This window comes from Brachyhypopomus gauderio, chromosome 11, assembly GCF_052324685.1.
Source record: "Brachyhypopomus gauderio isolate BG-103 chromosome 11, BGAUD_0.2, whole genome shotgun sequence".
In the NCBI taxonomy this organism is placed as follows: Eukaryota; Metazoa; Chordata; class Actinopteri; order Gymnotiformes; family Hypopomidae; genus Brachyhypopomus; species Brachyhypopomus gauderio.
This window is the reverse complement of record NC_135221.1, coordinates 7,111,328-7,134,414: the sequence shown is the minus strand read 5'-3', so window position 1 is coordinate 7,134,414 and position 23,087 is coordinate 7,111,328. Positions and strand designations below refer to the sequence as shown.

Below are 23,087 nucleotides of genomic sequence, written 5' to 3'. Positions count from 1 at the left end.
TTTTTCATAATTTTTAGGAAATAATGAGTTTGCAATGCGATCGTGTTTTACAAATGAATCCATACAAATGAATCCACTCTGGACAGTGACAGAAAACAACTGAAATCAGAGAATACAATGTCAACATACCGAATATGGCCTTATACACCACAGTGTCTCCTCATCTTGCAACTTAACTTTTTCAGCAGTTAAAAAGTCTAGATCGTCTGTCCTGATTTGTGTTAATCCCATTTGATTAATTCACAGCAAATGTGATAAATCTGGTGGTTACCAGGAAATTCGCAGTCATTCTGAAAATTAAAAACAAATTAGAATGTAATACAACGAGCGTATGCTCTGTTTAATTTATCCTTCGTTAATCAGTAGACTAAAATACGTAATAAATAAATGGGCTAATTGAAACAATTCATCAAGGCCCGTAGAGTAGTTTGGGTGTCTTTGGATTAATGCACTAGCCTATATCATAATCGGATTCAGGTTTATTGGCCAAGTGTGCTGACGTACTCAAGAAATTTGGTGGCAGTTGTTGAGCAATATAGGCAATATTCCGACGATACACATTAAACAATAGCTATACAACGTACCATGAAGTGAAATCTGTGATGGTGCTGTCCCCAATAGTGATTATATATGGGAGCGACGCTGTGGTGTAGGTCATTATGTATAATATATATATATACGGTGCATTACTGTAAACGTGCGGCAGCAGCCGTCTTTGTGAAATATCACATTAAAAACGTTATTCACAAAAGCTTTACTGTCGATTACTTTTTTATTAATTGGCAGGAATTTCTTAACAAGGAAATGTGTATATCCAGCGCTCCGATTGGCTGATTGAGACGTTACGACGCTCCTGAAAACCCAATGGTGAGATGCCACACTGTGTTTGTCTGGGCAGCTCCGGGTTTGCACATCCTTGCCGCTTGAACGTTTCTTTTTCCTTGTGTGCACATTGTCAGCTCCTCCTGGCCTGGACTTGGATAGTCTGGATAAGTAGCCAGCGCATTTTTTTGCATGTCCTGCAGTGAACATCCTCTGTTCCGCAGACGCGCCCGTAAGACTTTCATTATGTTGGCTTTCGTGTTTTTGGCGTTTCTGGCCGGAGCTGCGCGGGCGAGTGATGTGCTGGAGTTCACAGATGACGATTTTGACAGCAAAATCGGAGACCACGATTTAATCCTCGTCGAATTCTTCGCGCCCTGGTACGTGCCTGTTCGATTAATCGCTCACTTGAAGCACATGCAAACCAAGACTAGGTTACTCTTCGCTGCATTTTAGCGCAAGAAAACGACAGGTAAATCGACCAGGCAACATCAGCTAACATGCATGTGGAGTTTCATCACTTATTTGCGAGAACAGTCATGTAGGGAGTAGTAAATGTTGGGCCGACCGCTTTACATGCGCAGCTTCTTTTAAACAAGTTTCAGTTTCATTCTTTGCCTGCAAACTGCTTTATCTTTTGTTTTGTTTTTTGAGGAGCATCTTAACTCGTCAACATCTTTGGACCATGCTGGTAGTTTGCGACCACGGCGTAACCGGTTCCGAGCCTAATGCAGGCCCACTTTTGCCCCGGTTTAAGGTGCACGAGAGGGTAGTTTGTGAGTCACGCGCGCTGCTGCACTCGAGACGGATGGCGTTAGCCCGCGAGACAAAGCTAGGCTACACGGGCTAGCTGCGGGTAACTGCTGCTCAGTTGGACAGTCGAGTCGCCCGATTGTCCTTAAAATATCTAACGTTATTGGACATTTTCAGCTCGAAATGTTTAAGTTTAGCACCAGTCCGTGTAGGTGGACGGTGTAATGTCTGAGTGGCCAGTCCTCTTGTTAAGTAGCTCAGATGGCTACACGGATACGTTTTAACGCCATGATGGCTGCAATCTCAGTGAGTTATATTGGCGCTAAATTGATACGCAACTTATTTCTTTTCAGCTACACTCCTGGTGCGTTTGTAATTTTTATTTGGTGGGTTGTCGGCTAATTGTTAACTTAACAGTTCATTGGCGTGATGGGGAGGAAGCGTTGGAGGAGGAGGAGGGTTGGCCTATCTCCGTTGTAATGTGCTGATTGGACGCTTAAGTTTTGTTGTCCGACTCTGATTGGCTCTCGGTGGTTAGACGTAGTGCGGCCGAAAAATGAAGCCGTTTGTACAGCAGATATGTCTTGAGTTCAGTGAGTTGAGATGGAGGGTGATTTGGAGTGGTTTTATCTTGTACATTTGTTAGATTTCAACAAACATACCAGTCTTTTATATGGCCAGTTTGGCCACAGTACTTGGACAGCAAATACAGCAATTTATTTGATTTTAAGTAGATTTGAATGAACTAAAGTCCTTGTTGAACTGTGTTTAATGTAACTATTAGGTGTGGACACTGTAAGAAACTTGCTCCAGAGTATGAGTCTGCTGCTACGCGCTTGAAGGGCACCGTCTCACTGGCCAAGGTAATGTTCAGCTTCACGTTACCTGCATGCACTAGTATCGGTGTGCTATCACTGTTGTGGTTATTATCGTTTGGTTGTAGTTAGAATGGGATTGGGCACATGTAAAAACTATGTAGATGATGTCATATCCTGCTTGATTTTAGGTGGACTGCACTGCCAACAGCAATGTGTGTAGCAAGTATGGTGTGAGTGGCTACCCAACCTTGAAGATTTTCAGAGATGGGGAGGACTCTGGTTCATATGATGGTCCCAGAACTGCAGGTGTGTTCATTTTCTTGCTTTCTTGTGCTTTCTATGTCTCCCTGCTGTTCTGTCAAACTTGTTTCTTTTAATGTGATTTATTTTATTTTTTTAAGCCTCTTCAAAAATTGTATTTTACTTGGGTAAAGTTGGAAATGGAAACGAGGGAGTCTTGTTGAATCCCTAACGGCCTGACATGGTGCTCTGCTAATGTCCCTCAAGGAACCGTAACCAGTAAACCTAGAATTTGCTTCTAATCCTGTTGCTATCTGTCAATTCTATAGATGGGATTGTTAGCCACCTCAAGAAGCAGGCAGGCCCAGCCTCTGTGGAGCTCAAAACTGCAGAACAACTTGAAAAGTTCATCGGCGACCGTGATCCCAGCGTTGTGGGTGAGAATATTCATAGATCTGGTTTTACTTCTATTTGATGATCATTGTTTGCTTTTCCATTAGAAGTGTGTAGCCTGACGTTCTGTGATGAACTATATTGAAACCCGTTTTTAGGTTTCTTTGCCGATGCTGGAAGTTCGGCCCAGAGCGAGTTCCTGAAGGCAGCCAGTGCCCTGAGAGAGTCCTACCGCTTCGCTCACACAAACCTGGAGGAGCTGCTGAAGAAACATGACGTTGAGGGAGAGTAAGTGGAGTCTCCTGCTGCCATCCTGCGCCCCATTCTCCAGTCATCATTCATGATGAATTATGAAAGTTTGTTATACTTAAAAAAATAAAATAAAATTATTATTAAACCAAGTTCTATAATTTCAGGGATGTCATTCTGTTCCGGCCACCTCGCCTCAATAACAAATTTGAAGAGAGCAGCGTTAAGTTTGTTGAGGACAAGTTCACTAGCGCCAAGATCAAGAAGTTCATTCAGGACAATGTGTAAGTTGATTTTGCTGAACACTGTCTACGTTAAGATTAGTTCATTTAGGGGATATAAACCTGTAGCTGCTTTTCCCTTTGTGTGGTAGGTTTGGAATATGCCCCCACATGACTGATGACAACAAAGACCAGCTGAAGGGTAAAGACTTGATGGTGGCGTATTATGATGTGGACTATGAAAAAAATCCTAAGGGCTCCAACTACTGGAGGAACAGGTAAGATACTTTTTGTCTTGCTGAACTGTGATCCCCAAGTATTAAGGGAGACATCATTCACATTACTGGTGCTATGAAGGGCTTAACATGAGCATCTGTATGCTCACCGTTCCTCATGCTGTTTGTCAGGTGAGCATACAGATGCAACTGCAAATATTTAACTCCTCCTCTTAAATTGTATCAAGATGTGTACAGAATTGAGAAGACAAAACTCTGTAAACATATTTATTTTGACCTTGAATAAAAACAACGTAGTTCTCTTTACAAATCAATTCACCCCTCAGCCACAGTACTTGGTGAACCTTGTTAATCTGAGTGATTTCAGTAAGTTCTGACAAATGTCTGATGGCTCTCTTGTGAAATCCTTGCCTCTTTTTCTCATGCAAAAGATTCTAGCTCATTGAGATTTGATTTCCATGCTGCGAACACTTTGCTTTAAATCCTGTCAAAATGCTTCTGGGGAACTTGAATGTAGAGGCTGAGAAGGCCACTCTAGGACACTGATTACTTAACCAAGTTTTGGTTGACTTAGAATCGTGTTTGGGATCATTGTCTTGCTGCAGAGATCGGTCATCACCAAGGTTTAAGTTTGCCACAGCAGGCATAACATTCCTTCTCATAATGGCTTGATATTTCTATGAATCAATGATGCTAGTGACGTGCAGAAAATTCCCATGTAACTGACCCATGCAGAATTCTTCTTTTCATAAAAACTTGCTTTTCTTGCACCAGCTGCAGTTTTGTTTGCTCACTCCATAGACCGATGTCCTAGAACTATTGCATATTCCGGTCAACCCTTGTGCTTCTCGGTCAGGAGTAATGTGCATTGTGGAGTGTGGCCATCAAGGCCCCGGTTGTTATCTCATTGTAGGCACTGACTGATTTGTTACCATGTTCATGGGGGGGTGGGTAAGGAGTGGTTCTTTTATTGTCCTGATAAAATTGCTAAGGCCTCAACATTTTGAGCTTTCTCCCATGGCCAGAAATGTTTGCTAGAGTGCTGTGGTGTTTGATCTTCTGTACGACGCTTCCAGTGGGCTCTCTAGGAGTGTTCGAGGCCTTGGATGTGTTGGTGTGCTGAAATGATCTTCCCTCTTAGCTTTTCTGACCACATCTTGGCCGACACCTTGAACACATCCCTGGGTGGTGGTTTATATAAGGACCTCACAGATTAAGCAAATTGAGTTCCCGGTTGGTTAATTGTTTTAACCCAATTTTAGTTTATACAGACTAGCAGTAGGGTTCATATTTTCACCACTATAGGGGTATTAAAATATCTTGTCATTCTAAAATACTGTTACTCATTTGCTGCATCCTTTTTGTTTGGTGGGGTGTCAACTGTAGGTGAAATTCCTGACTGTCATTTGGTCTGCCTTGTAGGGTCATGAAGGTGGCCAAGGGCTTCCTGGACCAGGGGAAGAAGCTTAGCTTTGCTGTGGCCAACAAGAACAGCTTCAGCCATGATGTGTCAGAGTTGGGCTTGGATGCCGGGAGTGGAGAGCTGCCGGTCGTCGGCATCCGTACCAACAAAGGAGACAAATACGTGATGCAGGAGGAATTCTCGTAAGTGATTCTCAACAGCTGAGGTGTGGCCGGGTCGTTATTTTTAGTAGTGTGGGTCTAAACAGGTCGGTGTTGTGTGAACATAAGTCAAGACTTGTATTCCAACACTAATTGCTCCATTCTATCACACGTGCAAAAACCGTTTCCTGTTCGGTGGGAACAGGAAGAAACTGTTTGACTACTTTGGATGACAGCTGCTGTTGTACCTGGTTTCCTTCATGGCTTGGGACTGTGTGTTGTGTAGGCGCGATGGGAAGGCTCTGGAGAGGTTTCTGCAGGATTACTTTGATGGAAAACTGAAGCGTTATTTGAAGTCTGAACCCATTCCTGAGAACAATGATGGTCCAGTCAAAGTGAGTTCATAAAACAAGTGCCATGTTGTATTTTTGTTTTAATTTTTTTGATTTCTTAATACGGAGTTCTCTCGTTGGGTCTTACTCCAAACTCATTGAATGTTTTTAGGTCCTTGTGGCTGAAAACTTTGACTCCATTGTGAATGATGATAGCAAGGATGTGCTCATCGAGTTCTATGCCCCCTGGTGTGGGCACTGTAAAAGCCTTGAGCCAAAATACAAAGAACTGGGTGAGAAGGTGAGTGTTACAACCTGTGTATCTCACACACACGTTAATCAAAGCAACATTAAATACTCATGCAGGCCACAGTACAAGAACTGCAAAACCTGTTGATTTATTATTTTTATTAAGCTAATTTATTCATCTGAATCTCTGTTCTTCCGTCTTGCAGCTCTCCGATGATCCAAATGTCATCATTGCCAAGATGGACGCCACAGCTAATGATGTCCCATCCCCATATGAAGTTAGAGGGTATGTGTCTTGACGTGCAGTCTACAGCTTCCTGCTTCTCTGATGTTCTCTCACCTGGGAAGGTTTGACCTGGCGTGCTGTGTTTCAGGTTCCCCACCATCTATTTCTCTCCAGCTGGACAGAAACAGAATCCAAAGAGATATGAGGTTTGTCCATTTTGGCTAATTTGTTCATGTTTACTGTGTTTGTGTAATGAGTGGCATTCTATAGTTGCAGATTTGCGAAATGTGACCAATATGGCGACGGTCCTTGTTTGTCTGCTGAGGTTTGATCAGGTTTCAATCCCTTTATTGCTTTTTAGGGAGGCCGTGAAGTCAGTGACTTTATTTCCTATCTGAAGAAGGAGGCAAGTAACCCACTAGTTGCAAAGGACACGGAAGAGAAGAAGTCGAAGAAGAAGAAGAAGGATAAGTCGGAGTTATAAGTGGTCGAAGATCAGGAATTCTGAGGAGGGGATCAAGTAGAGGAGCTAAATAAAATTCCAACTTTAGACCATCAGAATGCTCCGACACTGGCTGTCCTCGTGGTCCTGTTGCTCTGGGGGACACTGTGGAAAGTTGTGGTGGCCAGACCTCTGTGGGATTAGATAATATGGAAGAGGTACAGTGTGGTCAAATTGAGATTACTTAATTTTTTTTTTCTTGCTGTACCACAAAGAGGCGCTTAGATTTTTGAGACCAATTTCCGTCACATTTGCTTTCTCTTGGAAATGGGGTAGGGTTTTGAATTTAGGGGTTTTGTTTTTCTTTGTACCATATCTCATTTTGTACATTTGGAAAGATTGTGAAATAAAGGCCCACTAAACAAACTGTTTTTTTTATTTCTTGCTGTGGCATAGTGTTCAGTATCTTACCAGTTCTGATGGCTCTTCTCAAAACAACCCTCAAGTAGGATCATGGGGCTGTTTTTTTAGGGAGCATGTGCAGCACACCATTACCAAGCTTGGTTCCCCAGTGCCTATATCCTTGTGTTCTGTTCTTTCAGGTAATCCAGTGGCTTGAAGAGTGCTGAGATTTAATGAGCATGTCTTACTGGAGTTGTAGAAACTCTTTAATCCCAAAGATGTTAAATGAGGTTGTAGCCTAAGATTTTTGTATCTGCACAAGAATCAAATGCATGGTATTATTTTTGAGTAATCTGGTATCACAGTAGGGGGAGGAGCTATGTTTGTTTTAAAGCTCGGCTACCTGCTGGTTCCTTCCGACCGCAATTTTTGTCCTGTTACTATATATCCTGGAAACGTCCATCATATTGGTCTAGTTGTATTACTGAGAATCCCATGAACTGTGTGTGTGTGTGTGTTCGTTCATGTTGAGCTTATAAGTAAATTTTGTTCTTCACTCATCTGAAAGAATGACAGCTGTGTGTGGCAATGATGTATAAATGTTGGGTATAATATCAAGTGTGTGTGTGTGTGTGTGTGTGTGTGTGTATATATATATACACACACACATTCACTGGCTACTTTATTAGGTACACTTGTCCAATTGCTCATTAACGCAAATGTCAAACCAGCCAATCACATGGCAGCAACTCGATGCATTTACGCATGCTGAACAGCAGTTCTGTGGGCGCAAATGCCTTGTTGATGCCAGAGGTCAAGAGAATGGACAGACTGGTTCGAGCGGATAGAACGGCAACGGTAACTCAAATAACCAGCCGTTACAACCGGGACACGGAGAAGAGCATCTCTGAACGCACAACACGTCGTACCTTGAGGCAGATGGGCTACAGCAGTAGACCACACAGGGTGCCAGTCCTGTGGGCTAGGAACAGGACACTGAGCTGACCATGTCCATCTCTTTATGACCACAGTGTACCCATCTTCTGATTGGTACTTCCAGCAGGGTAACATGCCATGTCATAAATCACAAATCATCTCAGACTGGTTTCTTGAACACAACTATGTGTTCACTGTACTTCAGTCACCAGATCTCAGACCAATAGAGCACCTTTGGGATGTGGTGGAACGGGAGATTCACATCATGGATGTGCAGCTGACAAATCTGCAGCAACTGTGTGATGACATCATGTCAATATGGACCAGACTCTCTGAGGAATGTTTCCAGCAGAGGTGGTCTTTGCATAGAGGCATGACTAGGCAAATGCCTTGGGCCCCTCCCACTGCAGCCCACTGTAGGGGCCCCCTGACTTGTTAACTTGACTTGCATATTAATGTTGATTGGCCCCCTAGCTAAATTTGCCTTGAGCCCCCAAATTTCTAAGTCCGCCACTGGTTTCCAGTACCTTGTTGAATCTATGCCACGAAGGATTAAGGCCGGTGAGTATATATAATCTCACAGCAATAGTCCTAGGTCACCACACCATTAGATTTGTTTTAGCAAGGGTATAATGACCATAAAGAATTTTTTTCAGTCTTTATGAATATACATAAGACACAAATATGTATACAAAAACTGTTTTCAGGATGAAATTGTTTTCTCAGTATTTAGAGTGACATCCCTTGGGACATCTTTTGGGTAGACTGTCCTAAAGAGAGGTAGGTTTCTGCTCTTGCTCTGCTCTGACTCTAAATATTTGCCACTGTAGCCTATAGTTTTTATTTGGTTTGTTAATACTGCATAGAGGTTTCCTGTATTTTCTAGTTGCACTCTATGCACTGAGAACTAATTATATGTGGTCACCATATCATTGCTTAAACAGCTAATCTAATGGTTGCACAGTAATGTTTATACTGTGTACCAACTATGTGATTTGGCAAGTAATTTTATATATCATATATATCATTTGTATGATTTGGTAATTTTCCTTATCACCTAGAATTCTGTAAAGCTGCTTTGTCTTTTGTTAAATCATATAAGTATTGTAAACTCGTCTCTGTCAGTTCACTACTGAGTAGCTTACACTAGATGGCAGTATAAGCAAGAACATTGCATATGAGGGTTTCTAATGAATATGAACGAAAACCATTTTTATGTTATTTTTATTTATTCGTTAAAATCTCAAATGGAAATTATATAATTACAAACAAAACATGTATAAATCACACCATTTAACAGAAAACATCCCACCCATGACTTTGAAGCATACATGTTTTTCTTTATTAACAAATATCAGTACTCTTTAGAGATACCTCGGGTACAATACTCATATTTGTGGTTGTGTCAGTATCTGCCAGGCACTTTTGTTAAGCTTATAGCCAAAAAAAGAAAAGAAAAAAGTGGGAAAGCCTCAATTAAATCAGTATTCAGCATTAAAATCAGCATTAAAAAAAGTATTCAAAAAGTGTATTTCAGAAAGAGAGGTTTAATAACAGATTGCAGCCTGTTTTACTTTATCCGGTGACACTGAGAGGCACTGTGTAGGTGTGTGGTGTGGACGATTGTGTAGAAAGATGGAACGTGATGAAGAGTATTAGAACACGGTAGCCTCCACTGGACACTTTTTTTTTCTCCGATCATAACACGGTGACCTCTGCAGCTGCAGCAGGTCGTAATCTTTGCAGAGCAAAAGCTTTAAACAACAAAATTTGGTCCCTTTTGGCACTTACATGAAATGACAGTACTCCAAATACGACAAATACACAACAGATCACTTCACCTGCGACTGTTACATCACGTAAACCTTCAGAGGCAAAAGCCCTCTCCTTCTGTCTCTCATTCAAACATAGCTGCTGCCAGTCCAGTTTGTCTGAAGCTCTCTGCCACTTGCTTGGAGTGCTGGATTTTGGCTGAAAGGGCCTCAAATACATCATTGTGATCTTGGGCAGTAGCGGTCCTGTAGATGAACACCCCCAGAGCCTCCAAGCCCCTCATCCCGAGGTTGACGCCACAACCTTTCAAAAAGTGGCAGTAATATGTTGCGTGCACATAAAAGTTAAAAGCAATAAATACTGATATTTAATATATTAATTATGTAGTCTGTTTTTCAAAGAAAAACAGGGCTAGTTTCAGCCTGGGAAAAGTTCCAGACTGTCGAGATTTGGGCAGTGCCTCTCCCAAATGGTAAATGCTTAAGCATTGTCAGTAACAGCAAATGTTACGGCTGTGGTATTCATTACTAAGTGGATATGCATACAGTACGCCTCATCCAAACAAATATGACACATAGAAGAGAAAGAGTCTTAGACACAAGAGCAGTAGCAGTACACTGTATAGCCACAAATATATGGGCACCTGGCCACATTTATATGAGCTTGTCAGACATCCCATTCCAAAGACTATAGACAATACTACCATATTATGGTCCTCTATTTTTGGATCTCTCCTCTACCAGACCGGTATCCCTCCTTTACTAGACCGATATCTCTCCTCTAATAGACCAATATCCCTTCTATACCAGACCAATATCTCTCCTCTACCAGACCGATATCTCTCCTCTACTAGACTGATATCCCTCCTCTACCAGACCGATATCTCTCCTCTACTAGACCGATGTCCCTCCTCTACCAGACCGATATCTCTCCTCTACCAGACCTATATCTCTCCTCTACCAGACCGATATCTCTCCTCTACTAGACCGATGTCCCTCCTCTACCAGACCGATATCTCTCCTCTACCAGACCTATATCTCTCCTCTACCAGACCGATATCTCTCCTCTACCAGACCGATATCTCTCCTCTACCAGACCTATATCTCTCTTCTACCAGATCGATATCTCTCCTATACCAGACTGATATCCCTCCTCTACCAGATCGATATCTTTCCTCTACCAGATCGATATCTTTCCTCTACCAGACCGATATCTCTCCTCTACCAGACCGATATCTCTCGTCTTCCAGACCGATATCTCTCCTCTACTAGACTGATATCTCTCCTCTACCAGACCGATATCTCTCCTCTACCAGACCGATATCTCTCCTCTACCAGACCGATATCTCTCGTCTTCCAGACCGATATCTCTCCTCTACTAGACTGATATCTCTCCTCTACCAGACCGATATCTCTCCTCTACCAGACCGATATCTCTCCTCTACTAGACTGATATCTCTCCTCTACCAGATCGATATCTTTCCTCTACCAGACCGATATCTCTCCTCTACCAGACCGATATCTCTCCTCTACCAGACCGATATCTCTCGTCTTCCAGACCGATATCTCTCCTCTACTAGACTGATATCCCTCTTCTACTACATTTTACTGCTAACACTATTCTGCTAGGTAACATTCTGCAAATCCAGATTGACCTCTTTGTGAGAGTGATCTTAGACTGGTACACAGATGTTCGGCCATGGAGACCAAGAGATTTTTACACGCTTCAGAACTTGGTGGTTTCGCTTCATGATTCTCTTTGGTCTGCCACTTTTTGACTTGGATGGTGTTGCTTCCAGACACTCCTGATCCCAACAAAGCCACTTACACTCGAACGGGGCCCAAAAGAGAAGGGCAGAGGTTTCCCAAAACAAAGTGATAAAAGCTCCTACCACTGTGTTTCTGATGTTTGTCTTTGACCATTCGATTGTTACATTTGACTTCACACACCCATCAGCGACGGCTGTGGCTGACAACACCAGAGTTCACTAACTACGAGGGGTGTGCACATACAATACATGTGACTCCAGGAGTCCGAGTGGAAGATCGACTCACCGGTGTCGAAGTTGAGCACGCGGGCAGCCTCGCCCTCCACCGTGACGGCCACATTGTCGCCCTCGATGTACGCGGCGCTGACGCGGCGGTGAGACAGCATAATCTCGGAGAGCTTGCGGCTGCACTGCATGCGGTGCAGCGTGAGTTCGCTCAGTCGAGGCTCGATGTCTGTCTTGTAGGCGTTGAAGGACTGGTGGAAGATGTTCTTCATGATCTGGAACAGAGAGTAGCAGTGGGGACAAGCTTTGGCAGGATGGGGAGAACGTGTGTGTGTGTGTGTGTGTGTGGGGTATGTTTTAGTGTTACCAAAGACCTCTATGTCTCAGATTTAATTGCACTAGTCTACTCATAGTCATGTCCAAAAGACAGAATAGCCACATATCCATGTAAAATCTAGAAGTAGAACAAGATTTATCAAAATCTATTGTAATGCATATATAAGTTCTGAAAAAATAAACATGTTTACATAAGCCCTAAGTCAGTATGTCTAAACACACACACACACACACATACACACACACACACACCTACAAAGAAGCAAATAAATGCCACATGCTCTGCTGACTCATATCCTTGCCCCCACCATCCTCCTACGGTGTCTTGGTAACGTCTCCCCTATGCTCTCTGTCCATCTCTCTCTCTCTCTCTCTCTCTCTCTCTCTCTCTCTCTCTCTCTCTCTCTCTCTCTCTCTCTCTCTCTCTCTCTCTCTCACACACACACACACAAATACATACACACATTCACCATTGCTGTAACCAGGTAACAGCATGCATCTCAGTGAATGACGTGCTCTGTCACACTAACTGGGCACTGTGACGACACTCATAATAAACATTCTTACTCTTTCCCTCCCTCTCCCTTTCTCTATTTCCTTCTGACACTCTTTCATTCTCTCTCTCTCTCATTCCATCCTTTCTCCACCCGAATATTCACACTGTCCATCCATCCTTTCTTTCATCCTTACTTTCCTCCACGTGTGACCTATGGACCAGGGAGTGATTTCACAAAGATGGAATCAATGAGATTTGATTTTCTAAGTTTTTAATCGTACAACGTATAAGGTGAGAATGTGGGCTGTGTGCAGAGGTAGTAGGTGATTATAGAGTCTGAAGGGAGTCGCTGCTGTAGTTTGTCGCAGGAGTAATTAGTCTTGGGTACAGACTGCCGCTCGCCCCAACACTGCTAAGCCCCTCAGGGACAGTGAGCGGCGTGAGACACACTCACAGAACAACAGAGCACCTCTGTCAGACGTGCTCCCCCTCACGCACAGGACAGGACAGCACCGCTGTGAGACGTGCCCCCCCTCACCCACAGCTCACAGCACACACACACAGGACTGTTGTTAGACAAGACACCCCCCCCCCCCCCCACCTCACGCCACACACACACACACACACACACACACTGTTAGACATGCTCTCCACAGCACACACATGCCACTTCTTGACCATCATCTATATATAAAATATGACCAATATATTAGATATTTAGATTAGTCTATTAGATATTTAAAAAAATACTTCTTATATACACTACTCACAAAAAGTTAGTGATATTTGGCTTTCGGGTGAAATTTATGGAAAATGTAAAAAGTTAACGCAACAATGATATTACATCATGAAAGAAGAGCATGTAAGTAGAAGCATGCAATGGTGATTTTCTCATCTCAAAACAATTTATTGAAACAAAAGACAACCGTGGTGTGTAAACCCCAACAAAAAATGTCATGAGCATCAATTACACCTTGACTACGACATCTCATGCTCAAGTCGACTTATTGTCTGCTGAGACATGGTATACCACGCTTCTTGAAGAGTCCTCAGGTCATTGAGGTTCTGGGGTACAGAGTTACGAGCATCTACACAGTGACTCAGCTAATCCCATAGTTTTTCTATGGGATTCAGGTCTGGAGAAAGTGCGGGCCACTTCATTTAAGGTACCCTAGTCTCCAGCAGTCATTGCCTAATGATGTGACCTAGATGAGCTGGAGCATTGTGGAAATTAGCGGAGGCACAATAACTGGATTAAAGCTGTTGTTCATGTAGTGTGAGCTTGTCACTGTACCATTCACAATGTGTAGGGCAGTTCTGTATTAACTAGACACACCTGTCCATACTGTAACACCAACACCACCAAAGGCCAAACAGTGGCTGATACGTAGCGCTCTCCTTGACATCTCCAACATCGTTGGCGGCCACCATTTCTGCTCATTGTGAATCGATCTTCATCAGTGAACAGCACTGAGGCCCATCGGTCCCTCGTCTAGCGTAAATGCTCCCTGACCCATGCAAGACAATGACACCTGTGTCTGGTGGTGTGGTCAGGTGTCCTTGCAGGTCATCTAGCACACAGACCACTCTGATGTAAACGGTTTCAAATGGTCTGACGTGACACTCGGGTGCCTCTCAACTCCCTTAATGTGTTTTGAGTTGTGTGGCGTTCATCATCTGCTTCCGCAGGACACTGTTCTCAGTGAAGCTGTCATCAGTGTGCGATGTGGCTAAAGGACGTCCACTTCTACGCCTTTCTGTGACTCTTCTAGTCTCTCTGTATCTCTGTTGCAACCTGCTGATGACACTCTAAATTTAATGGCCACTTCCGTAGCTTCGCAATGGCGTGATGTTCTTGATCAGTCGTTAGGTGTTGTCTTGGTCTTATGATGTCAAAACGTGAAAACAGCATGATGAAGAGGACAGTTTAAATACCAATTCTAATTGAACCAGGAAATGTATTGGATGGATTAAACACCGGTAGTGAATTTTGCTGTTAAGCTCCTTGTTGGAGAACAGCAAGTTGTGCAAAAGGTACTGAAACGTTGAACAGTTGGACATGTGCATTTAAAAATTAGTAAGTAAAATTTTATTTATAGCATATTTAAAACCAAAGTGCTGTTCAATTAACAAATAAAATGTCCTACCTCTATTACCAACTTCAAACATATATTAATATTAGCATAGTCCTTAATCCACAATAACACAGTTCATTGGTTGCCAAATACTGAGCAATAAAAGAGTGTTTTAAGCTTAGATTTATAAACCATCACAGGTGATGCATTTCTGACATTATTGGGAAGATCATTCCAGAGTCTTGGTGCAGTAACAGAAAAAGTCCAACGATTCTCTTTATGTTTCAGACGGGACCCCAGAACAGCCAGTAATGATTGAGTAGAAGACCTTAAAGCTTTAGAGGAGTTAAGAAACGGTCACAAAGGTTAGAGTGGATTTTAGGTTCATCCTGAAATTTCACTCGAAAGCCAAATACCCCAAATTCTTTGTGAGTAGTTTATAATATACCCTGGCAGAGTTGATCAACCATCTCTCCGCGCTCTTTAGAGGTGCCATGTAAAGTTGAAGCATGCTGGGATCTGTAAGCCTCTTACTAAGGAGTTGGCGGTGTGGCGCAGGAAACGCATCATCTTCGAGTCTGCAGATGTGCAGGCCAGCGCCATGTAGCGGTTCCGGAAGGTTCCGTAGATCTTCAGGTGGAAGCCTGGCTTAGGTGAGACTTGGGAGGAGTTGCGAGGTTCTTTAACAGCGTCAATGCCATATGCTGACAGGTCAAAGTACAGACTATGAGCTCTGATCTCTGGAGTGGGGACCTGCAGGGGAGAAAAGACATACATAACACTCGTTGTCTCTTTCTCTTTGACTGTCTCTGTCTTTTTCCTAGACTGGGTACTGTATATGACTGTGGAAGCCTGGTAACTGATGATCTTCCTGGGTTTGAAAGGGGGTTTAGAGACAGCAGAAGCCCTTACAGCAGCTTCCTAATCATGTAGTGCTGGTCTCTGTTTCATCTCAACATAAAGCACCATCACTTGGACAATTAAATCACAAATGACTTGAAGCATTTATTCTTATGGGTTTGCAAGAATGGAAAATAGCATTTTATACAGCTTGAAGAGTAAATGGCAGTGCGGAGACTTTTTCTTTATTGCGAGTGAAACTTGTGCTAGTTCTGTTTGTCTCTTCTGCTTCTGTCAAGTGGGGGCAGACCAAATTTGGTCGTGTTTTGTACTGATGCAGATAAGATAGTAAATTTGATTGTCTAATCCTATTTCCTTTGTAAGACATAATAAACTGTGCAGGTTGCTAACAAGTGCAGAAATCTCAGCACAGCACAACCAAACCAGGTCACATATCGGCAGGAACAAACACCAGGAAATGAAACTCTGTGGCCTTTATGATTCTCTGACCTCTGATTAACCCTAGTTGTTTCCTTGCCAACACACAAACTCACTTTTGGTCTCTGGGAATTCATTGCAGAAGGATCCAAAACCAGTTCATTTCTGTAAGGCTCATTGTTAACAAGTTAAGCTTAGGGCTAAAATCAGTTTGGGCTTCCAACTGTTCAGACAACAGAATGCACCGTGACCCTCGGGTGTGTTTGTATAGCTGTTAGTATAACTTTGTCCTCAGTTGCGGAAATGAGATCAAAGCCTGTGCAACCCCTTCCTCGCGTGTGTGTGCCTTCGTGTGTAACCCCACTGCCGTCGCTGAGCACTACGCCACCTGCGATTCTCTGTCAGCCAACCCAGGGTCCCTGGCAGGACAACAGCAGCACCTGGCCAAGGTGTCCATTTTTATTAGACCAGAAGCAATCAACCATTTTATACTGCAAAACCCCAGTGCCCACATTAAATGTGATTAGTCTGATATTACGCATTGCAAGAGATTAAGTGTAGGGGATGCAAGATAGGTGCCAGATATTAACTCCAACACAGAGAAGCTACACAGAGCCACATATCAGCTTTTCATTCATTTCTTAGCGGGAACCATATCTGCCTTTGTTTTATTGTCCAACTCTGTTCTGTGAGCTGCAGACGTAAGACATGAAAACAAAAAGGGGGAGGCGTGGAGCTTTTGGGGGGGGGGGGGGGGGGATTGTGTAGTCCAACAGAAGCCTTTTCTAAAGAAAAGCGGAGGAAATGAGCGGAGCTGTGAGCTCTCTCGGCTGACGCAGGTACCGGAGCCTCCGGCAGGCTCGTCTCTTCTGCGTCATCGCCGTTCACGTCGCTCTGAGAGGGGCTTATTATTCATCATGGCTGATTAGCTTAGGCCTGCTGCCCATGGCGAACGCCCGTAGCCGGCCCGAGTATCGCAGCCCCAGATAGCGCCCGAGATAAGTGCACAGATCCATCACAAATGAATGGGCAGGGTCAGAGGTCAACGACAGGGTCAGAGGCAAGTACGAATAGACTAACACTACAACAGAAGGAACAAAGATGGAGATGGGAGAGCACGTGGTGAGACGTGCACTCCACAAACACTGCAAGGCTGCAATTCTGTTTGATAAGTCTGTGCAAAAGTCACAAACTGACATTTAACATTATGGCTCTTAGTGTCTCCACCGAACAACTACAGTGCTAAATAAACATATGGCTGTTGTGGTAATGGATGTCTAGGCTGGCTAGACAGGCTGGACTGGCTAGATTGCAGCTGTAATAACCTCTAAGTGTCATGTGAGTTCCCCTATAGGCCTACACCTTCTCCAGTAACTACACCTACTCCTATACCTACATCTACATCTATACCTACATCTACTCCTATACCTACACCTACTCCTATTCCTACACCTACATCTATACCTAGACTAACTCCTATACCTCCACCTACTCCTATACCTCCACCTGCACCAACAGCTTTAACTGGATCTCAAGATTATTCAAGAGAGAGAGAGTATGCGGAGCACATCTCGCTCCACCATCAAATATGCTCGGCTTCAATGGGTTTTTTTTCCCAGTTATTCTTTCAGGTCAAAGACGCATTGTGCATCTTTGGCCCTTTATGTCATGTCCACTACTGAGGACAATGATAAAATTGCCATCCACTGCTATGTTAAGAGATGTTAAGACCAACCTGTCTCTGATCCAGTCTTTCAATAGTGGCATTAGCTCCGTAGGCATGGCACGACTCAACGATGTACTCTGAGCTAATGCCCAACACGGAGCAGGAATCCCCACAAGAGCCGTCAGCCACAACAATGACTCGGGGCCATTCTCCACTCAACATCCTCCGCAGATACTCATCTGTGAACTAATGGGGAGAGACGGGTGAGCAGACAGATAGAGAGAAAGACAGAAGAGTGAGTGAGAGTTAGACAGGGTTAGGGTTAGGTTTGATAATGTCTAGCTTAGGCATATTGCGATTTTAGTATACACCTAAATACACCTATACACCTATATACACCTATTTTAGTATACACCTATATATATATATATATATATATATATATACAGGAAAAAAGAAGATATCTTCTTCTGTAGTGGGGTTTTTGACTATTTGGAATACACTGGTATTGATTAAGCTACAATCTATTACAATTAAGCTATGAATGTCCTTTGTAAATGTTCTTTGAAGCAAACACAAAAGCAAGCACAAGCAAACACAAAAACAAACAACAAAAAACAACAACATGAATGGCTCTCTTAGACAACAGACAGGGAGCGAGTTAAAAGCACAGAAGATAATTACAAGGATCTGACGTCTGGGCAGCAGCATATTGTAGCTGAATTGTAGCTTAATTGTAGCTGGATTGTAGCTGTATTGTAGCTGGGTTTGGCTCCAGCAGGGTCATTCTGTGCACTCTATCCCACCCGCTGAGCCAAACCGACGTCTCCTCACCCGAAACACCACTAAATCAAATCACATTCAGTTCTGTTTTGTCTCGTTGGCCTTGAGATTGTCAGTGTGTCTGGTTACATCAAAGAGGGTCTACAAAGAGATAAGGGTCAAAATGAGCAGACAGTCTGAATTCTAACACTGTGCCGTGCAATCTGGCCAATTGCATGAACCTAAATGAATGAGTAAATCAATAAATAACATTATGGAGAAATTACTTTTTGCACAGATGCTGCTAGTCACTAGAAAAGCAGCATCTGTATTGTTTAAAAAAATGCTTGGCACAGAGACACGTAGAACCACTTGCGTGTCACGCCCTCTCTGCCCTCATGTCTTTTACACAGATTAAAAATAAACACGCCTCTCCATGGGAGTTTTGAGGCCTCTTTAGGTTTTGTGCAGAAGGCTCGTTTCGGTGGTACACTGCAGCCCAGGCCCTCCTGTGCAGCCACGCATGAAGATAAGACAGCCAAAGGAACCCAGACAAAGAGGTCACAGCTAAATATAAAAGCTTCTTCCAGTCCAGACAGGAACAAGCACTGCTGTGGCGGGTACTGCAAAGCTCCTGGCTGTATGAAAGAAGAAGCTAGGGAGAGTGGCCGGTCAGCTCTGAGACACACACACACACACACAGCACAAGAGCAAGGGAGAGAGCGAGAGAAAAAGTGAGAGAAGGAGGGGTGAGGGAGGAAGAGAGAGAGAGAGAGAGAGAGAGAGAGAGAGAGAGAGAGAGAGAGAGAGAGAGAGAGAGAGAGAGAGAGAGAGAGAGAGAGGGGGAGTAGTGTGGCATACCGAAGGAGGACAGTGTATCTATTAAAAGGTCTTGTCTGCCTTTTGTCTGCCTGGTACTGCCTCGGCGTGGTCACCCAACCTCCGCTAAACTCAAACATTTGTATGTAAAGCCCACATTGGCCAATTCAGTCAGTTCCCACACTACAGTACTGTCTGCTGCTCTGTGTGTTGCTAATGAGATTACACAACACACCTCACAAAACATCCGTGAGTCACAGGTGAGCCGTTGGGATGGCGCAACTCAAACGAAAAAGCGCTTGCGCTGCTCGTCATGACGGTTTGTGCAGTACATCCACCTGGTACAAACGGCCCCCCCACACACACACTGCAGCTGTGTCTCCAGGTGTTCCTCCACCAGAGAGGAGCCCGAGCTCAGGATGCCTTGGGCCGTTGCCTTTCATCACACGCTCCATATGAACTGGGTTCCCCTTCTGGATTGTTTCAACTCCTTGCTTGGATTTCATCAGTTTTAGAAGATCTTTCACATTCTAATGCTCTGAGCGCCAGGCCGCCTTGGGGCTCCTGTGATGCTCAGGACTTCCTTTGCTCCTGCTGTGCCTTTGCACGCCTGGTCCTGAGGCAGTGGGCGTTGATAAAAGCTTGGAACGAAATGAGCGAATATCAGAGGTCACGGTATGGGTGTTGTGACTGTTTCATATGCAAGTGCACTGATGCTAGAGGCAAGTGCACAATGAGGCAAGCCAGCCTGGAATGTAGCAGATCCTGTCACTGTATAATGAGCTGATGGCGAGATGTGGAATTTATAGGGAAACATCTGACCAGACAGTGGTTCAGTCTGTTGGTCACCATCTAAAACAAACTGATACTGATAGCATCACATCTGGCAAAAAATAGTGATCAATTATGTCCATTAAACCCTATATTGCAGCCATGTTCTATGAGATTGAACGGCAAAATATTCCTTTAAATATATGTAACTTATCTCAGATGGTACCACTGATCCAGTAGTGTGTTCTATAAGATTAACCTTAAATGGAGTCATACAATGACAATCCTTTTCTCTATTGAATTTTGTGGAGTTCTTTGGGTTTGGTCCTCTTGCATGGGTAGAACCTGCCCAGACCTCCAGGCTGGGTTCTTGGGGTTCTCATTTTTCCTACATTTCACCCCACAAGTGTTTACCAGAAATAGTCATTAATAACAGCAACAAGTACTGTTATGATCTGTATAATTTTTGTGAAAGTCAAGCAGATCGGATGGGCTCCTCTTGAGATTTAGACAGCCAGTAAGCAGCTCTGGTGTCCTGAGGGTCAAGCTGTCATTGACTGAAAGATGCTAAAACCACAGAAAATGCTACATATTCTACTAATTTATCCTCTCTCTTCTGTTATTACAGATTCTGTTACCGATTCTTTTTCATTGCATATTCCAGCTGTTACCTTTAAGGTGGGCAGGGGTCCGAATCATGCAAATGCTTTTAAAATGAAACCCAATGCAGTTTTACACACAAAAACTTTCCAGTGCAAACAAAATAAAATATATGCTCATGTCAGGGATACACATTAATGTGATTGAGAAAATGTGTTTTTATTGATTTTAAGTCTAGCAGGAGATATCACGTGCTTGTTAAATACATTCAACCACGTGCATCTCGTATCCTTTGTGTGGATTGTCTCCGTCAGGTACCCGGCTGTCTGTCTGATTAACAATGAACAGAAAACAAGCTACGTCAGCATCATTATTCTGTCCTGAGTGGCAGTCCTGAGAAATTGTGTCTTGAACACACATTCTGACACGCTGAAAAGAATGTTTGCGTTGTTGCTTGCAGTACAGAATCTTAGCAGAGTCTAGTACTACGGCCTTATGTGTAGTGAGAGTAAAAGTGAAAATAGACGTGAACTTCCTCACCTTTGTTCCTAGCTGGACTTTCACGTCGACCTTTTGCTTCTTCTGCTCCAGGATGCTCAACAGATATTCTTGAAACACTCCAATTTTGGTGAAGAAATGGTCGTTGTGCCAGCATCCCTCCATATTATCAAAGTCTACTCCCAAGCCATGAAGAAATTTAACGCTGCGGGTGTCCAGAGCGATCTGCTGAGGTCTGCAAAGGAGAGCGGTCCTGTAGCGCTCGTCCAGCACGGTGAGTTTCAGCACCTTGCCGGTGCGAACAGCGACCAGAGCCGCCGTCAGGCCAATAGGACCGGAGCCTACGATTAGAACCGAGATTCGTGCTCGCCATTGTCGGATCCCGTCCAAGCTCACTTTCACGACCACGTAGACCACCACTGCTAATAAAGTACTGAGCGCAGTGTCATACGCGAGCGTCCGATACTGCTCCTCCACGCTTCTGTTGGCACTGTCGCCAGTGTTTTCCACCTTTACCCCGTTCATAACGTGATTTTTCATTAATCAGACAAATACAGAGCTTCACTTCTTTGAGACCTTTCTCGTCTTGTCCAGCTTAGCTACAGCTGGAGACACACGCGCACGAAAAGAGAGGATAACATGCAAATGCGCTCACCACCCAGGAATCACGAAAACTCGACTAAACCCGAAGAAACGCAGCGGATTATTCTCAATTTACATCTTCGATTTTAAAAATAGCATTCAAAACTCTTGATATGTTACAGACTGACCTGATAGAGAACACAGCGTGGTGCGGGACGCTGCAGATTACCGGTGCAAGTGCGAAACCGACTGTGGCGCGAGTGTGTGTGTGTGTGTGCCTGCTTACACTCTGAAAGCCTCACTGACTAGAGACGCCTCTTTCGCCAGCCTCAATCGGGACAGCACTCTATCGAAACTTATCGTGGGCCATCGCAACACATTTAAAGTGAGATTTCCTATAATACCCCCAAAATAACTGTTGAAATTGTAGTCCACAAAGCGGTTGGCAGTGCTGTACGCACGCTGTTCTCCAACAAAGGTAGCAGAAAACCCTTAGCTCAGCTTTAGTTCGACGAGAGGAGCTCGCTTTTTGCAACATGATGCATGTGTATTTTTAGAAACACACTGCACATCTCTGCGTTATTTCTGTCCATTATTGATCCAATAGAAGGAGTCAAGTCGATGAAATTGGACCTCGTACACTATATTGGCAAAAGTATTTTCTCACCCATCCAAATTGTCGGAATTATGTATTCCAATCACTTTCATTGCCACAGGTGTATAAAATTAAGCACGTAGGTATGCAGACTGTTTTTACAAACATTTGTGAAAGAATTGGTCGCTGTCAGGAGCTCAGTGAAGTCCAGTGTAGAACTGTGGTAGGATGCCACCTGTGCAACAAACCCAGTCGTGAAATTTCCTCGCTCGTAAACTTCCCACAGTCAACTGTCAGCTGTATTATAAGAAAATAGAAGCATTTGGGAATGACAGCAACTCAGCCGGACGGAGCGGGGGTCAGCGGATGCTGAAGCGTAGTGTGAAGAGATCGCCAACTTTCTGCAGAGTCAATCACTGTAGACATCCAAACTTCATGTGGCCTTCCAATTAGTTCAAGAACAGTGCTCAGAGAGCTTCATGGAATGGGTTTCCATAGTCAAGCAGCAGCATCCAAGCCATACATCACAAGTGCAATGCAAAGCGCCGGATGCAGTGGTGTAAAGCACGCCTCCACTGCTCTAGGGTCCAGTGGCAGCATGCTTTACACCACTGCATTCTCTGGAGTGACGAATCGCGCTTCTCCATCTGACAACCTGATGGACGAGTCTGGGTTTGGCAGTTGCCAGGAGAACGGTACTTGTCTGACTGCATTGTGCCAAGTGTAAAGTTTGGTGGAGAGGAGATTATGGTGTGGGGTTGTTTTTCAGAAGCTGGGCTTGGCCCCTTAGTTCCAGTGAAAGGAACACTGAATGCTTCAGCATACCAAGACATTTTGGACAATTTGTGGGAAGTTTGGAGCTGGCCCCTTCCTCTTCCAACATGACTGCACTAGTGCACAAAGCAAAGTCCATAAAGACATGGATGGCAGAGTCTGGTGTGGATGAACTTGATTGGTTAGA

At 43.9% G+C, this 23,087-nt stretch overlaps 2 protein-coding genes across 4 annotated transcripts; one reads left to right on the top strand and one right to left on the bottom strand.

Moving 5' to 3' along the window:
- The first annotated feature begins 873 nt into the window (after positions 1 to 873).
- pdia3 (protein disulfide isomerase family A, member 3) lies at positions 874 to 6,970 on the top strand. Its single transcript, XM_077021481.1, has 13 exons — positions 874 to 1,202; positions 2,360 to 2,438; positions 2,582 to 2,699; positions 2,963 to 3,070; positions 3,185 to 3,314; positions 3,443 to 3,559; positions 3,649 to 3,774; positions 5,155 to 5,337; positions 5,582 to 5,690; positions 5,800 to 5,928; positions 6,083 to 6,162; positions 6,251 to 6,308; positions 6,464 to 6,970. The coding sequence occupies exons 1-13, from the start codon at positions 1,015 to 1,017 to the stop codon at positions 6,584 to 6,586; spliced, it is 1,548 nt and encodes a 515-aa protein (XP_076877596.1). The 5' UTR covers positions 874 to 1,014; the 3' UTR covers positions 6,587 to 6,970.
- A 2,533-nt stretch (positions 6,971 to 9,503) lies between these two features.
- Positions 9,504 to 21,944, bottom strand: LOC143526808 (uncharacterized). Of its 3 annotated transcripts, XM_077021479.1 has the most exons (6): positions 21,720 to 21,933; positions 20,992 to 21,290; positions 17,569 to 17,745; positions 15,090 to 15,308; positions 11,710 to 11,923; positions 9,504 to 9,958 (listed from the first exon to the last, which is right to left on the bottom strand). In XM_077021479.1, exons 2-6 carry the CDS (start codon positions 21,112 to 21,114, stop codon positions 9,780 to 9,782), a joined length of 912 nt encoding a protein of 303 aa, XP_076877594.1. In that variant the 5' UTR covers positions 21,115 to 21,290; positions 21,720 to 21,933; the 3' UTR covers positions 9,504 to 9,779. The 3 variants fall into 3 exon arrangements, with proteins under 3 accessions (XP_076877594.1, XP_076877592.1, XP_076877593.1); XM_077021477.1 differs by having other exon boundaries at positions 20,992 to 21,937; XM_077021478.1 differs by lacking the exon at positions 17,569 to 17,745 and having other exon boundaries at positions 20,992 to 21,944.
- Positions 21,945 to 23,087: the final 1,143 nt, after the last annotated feature.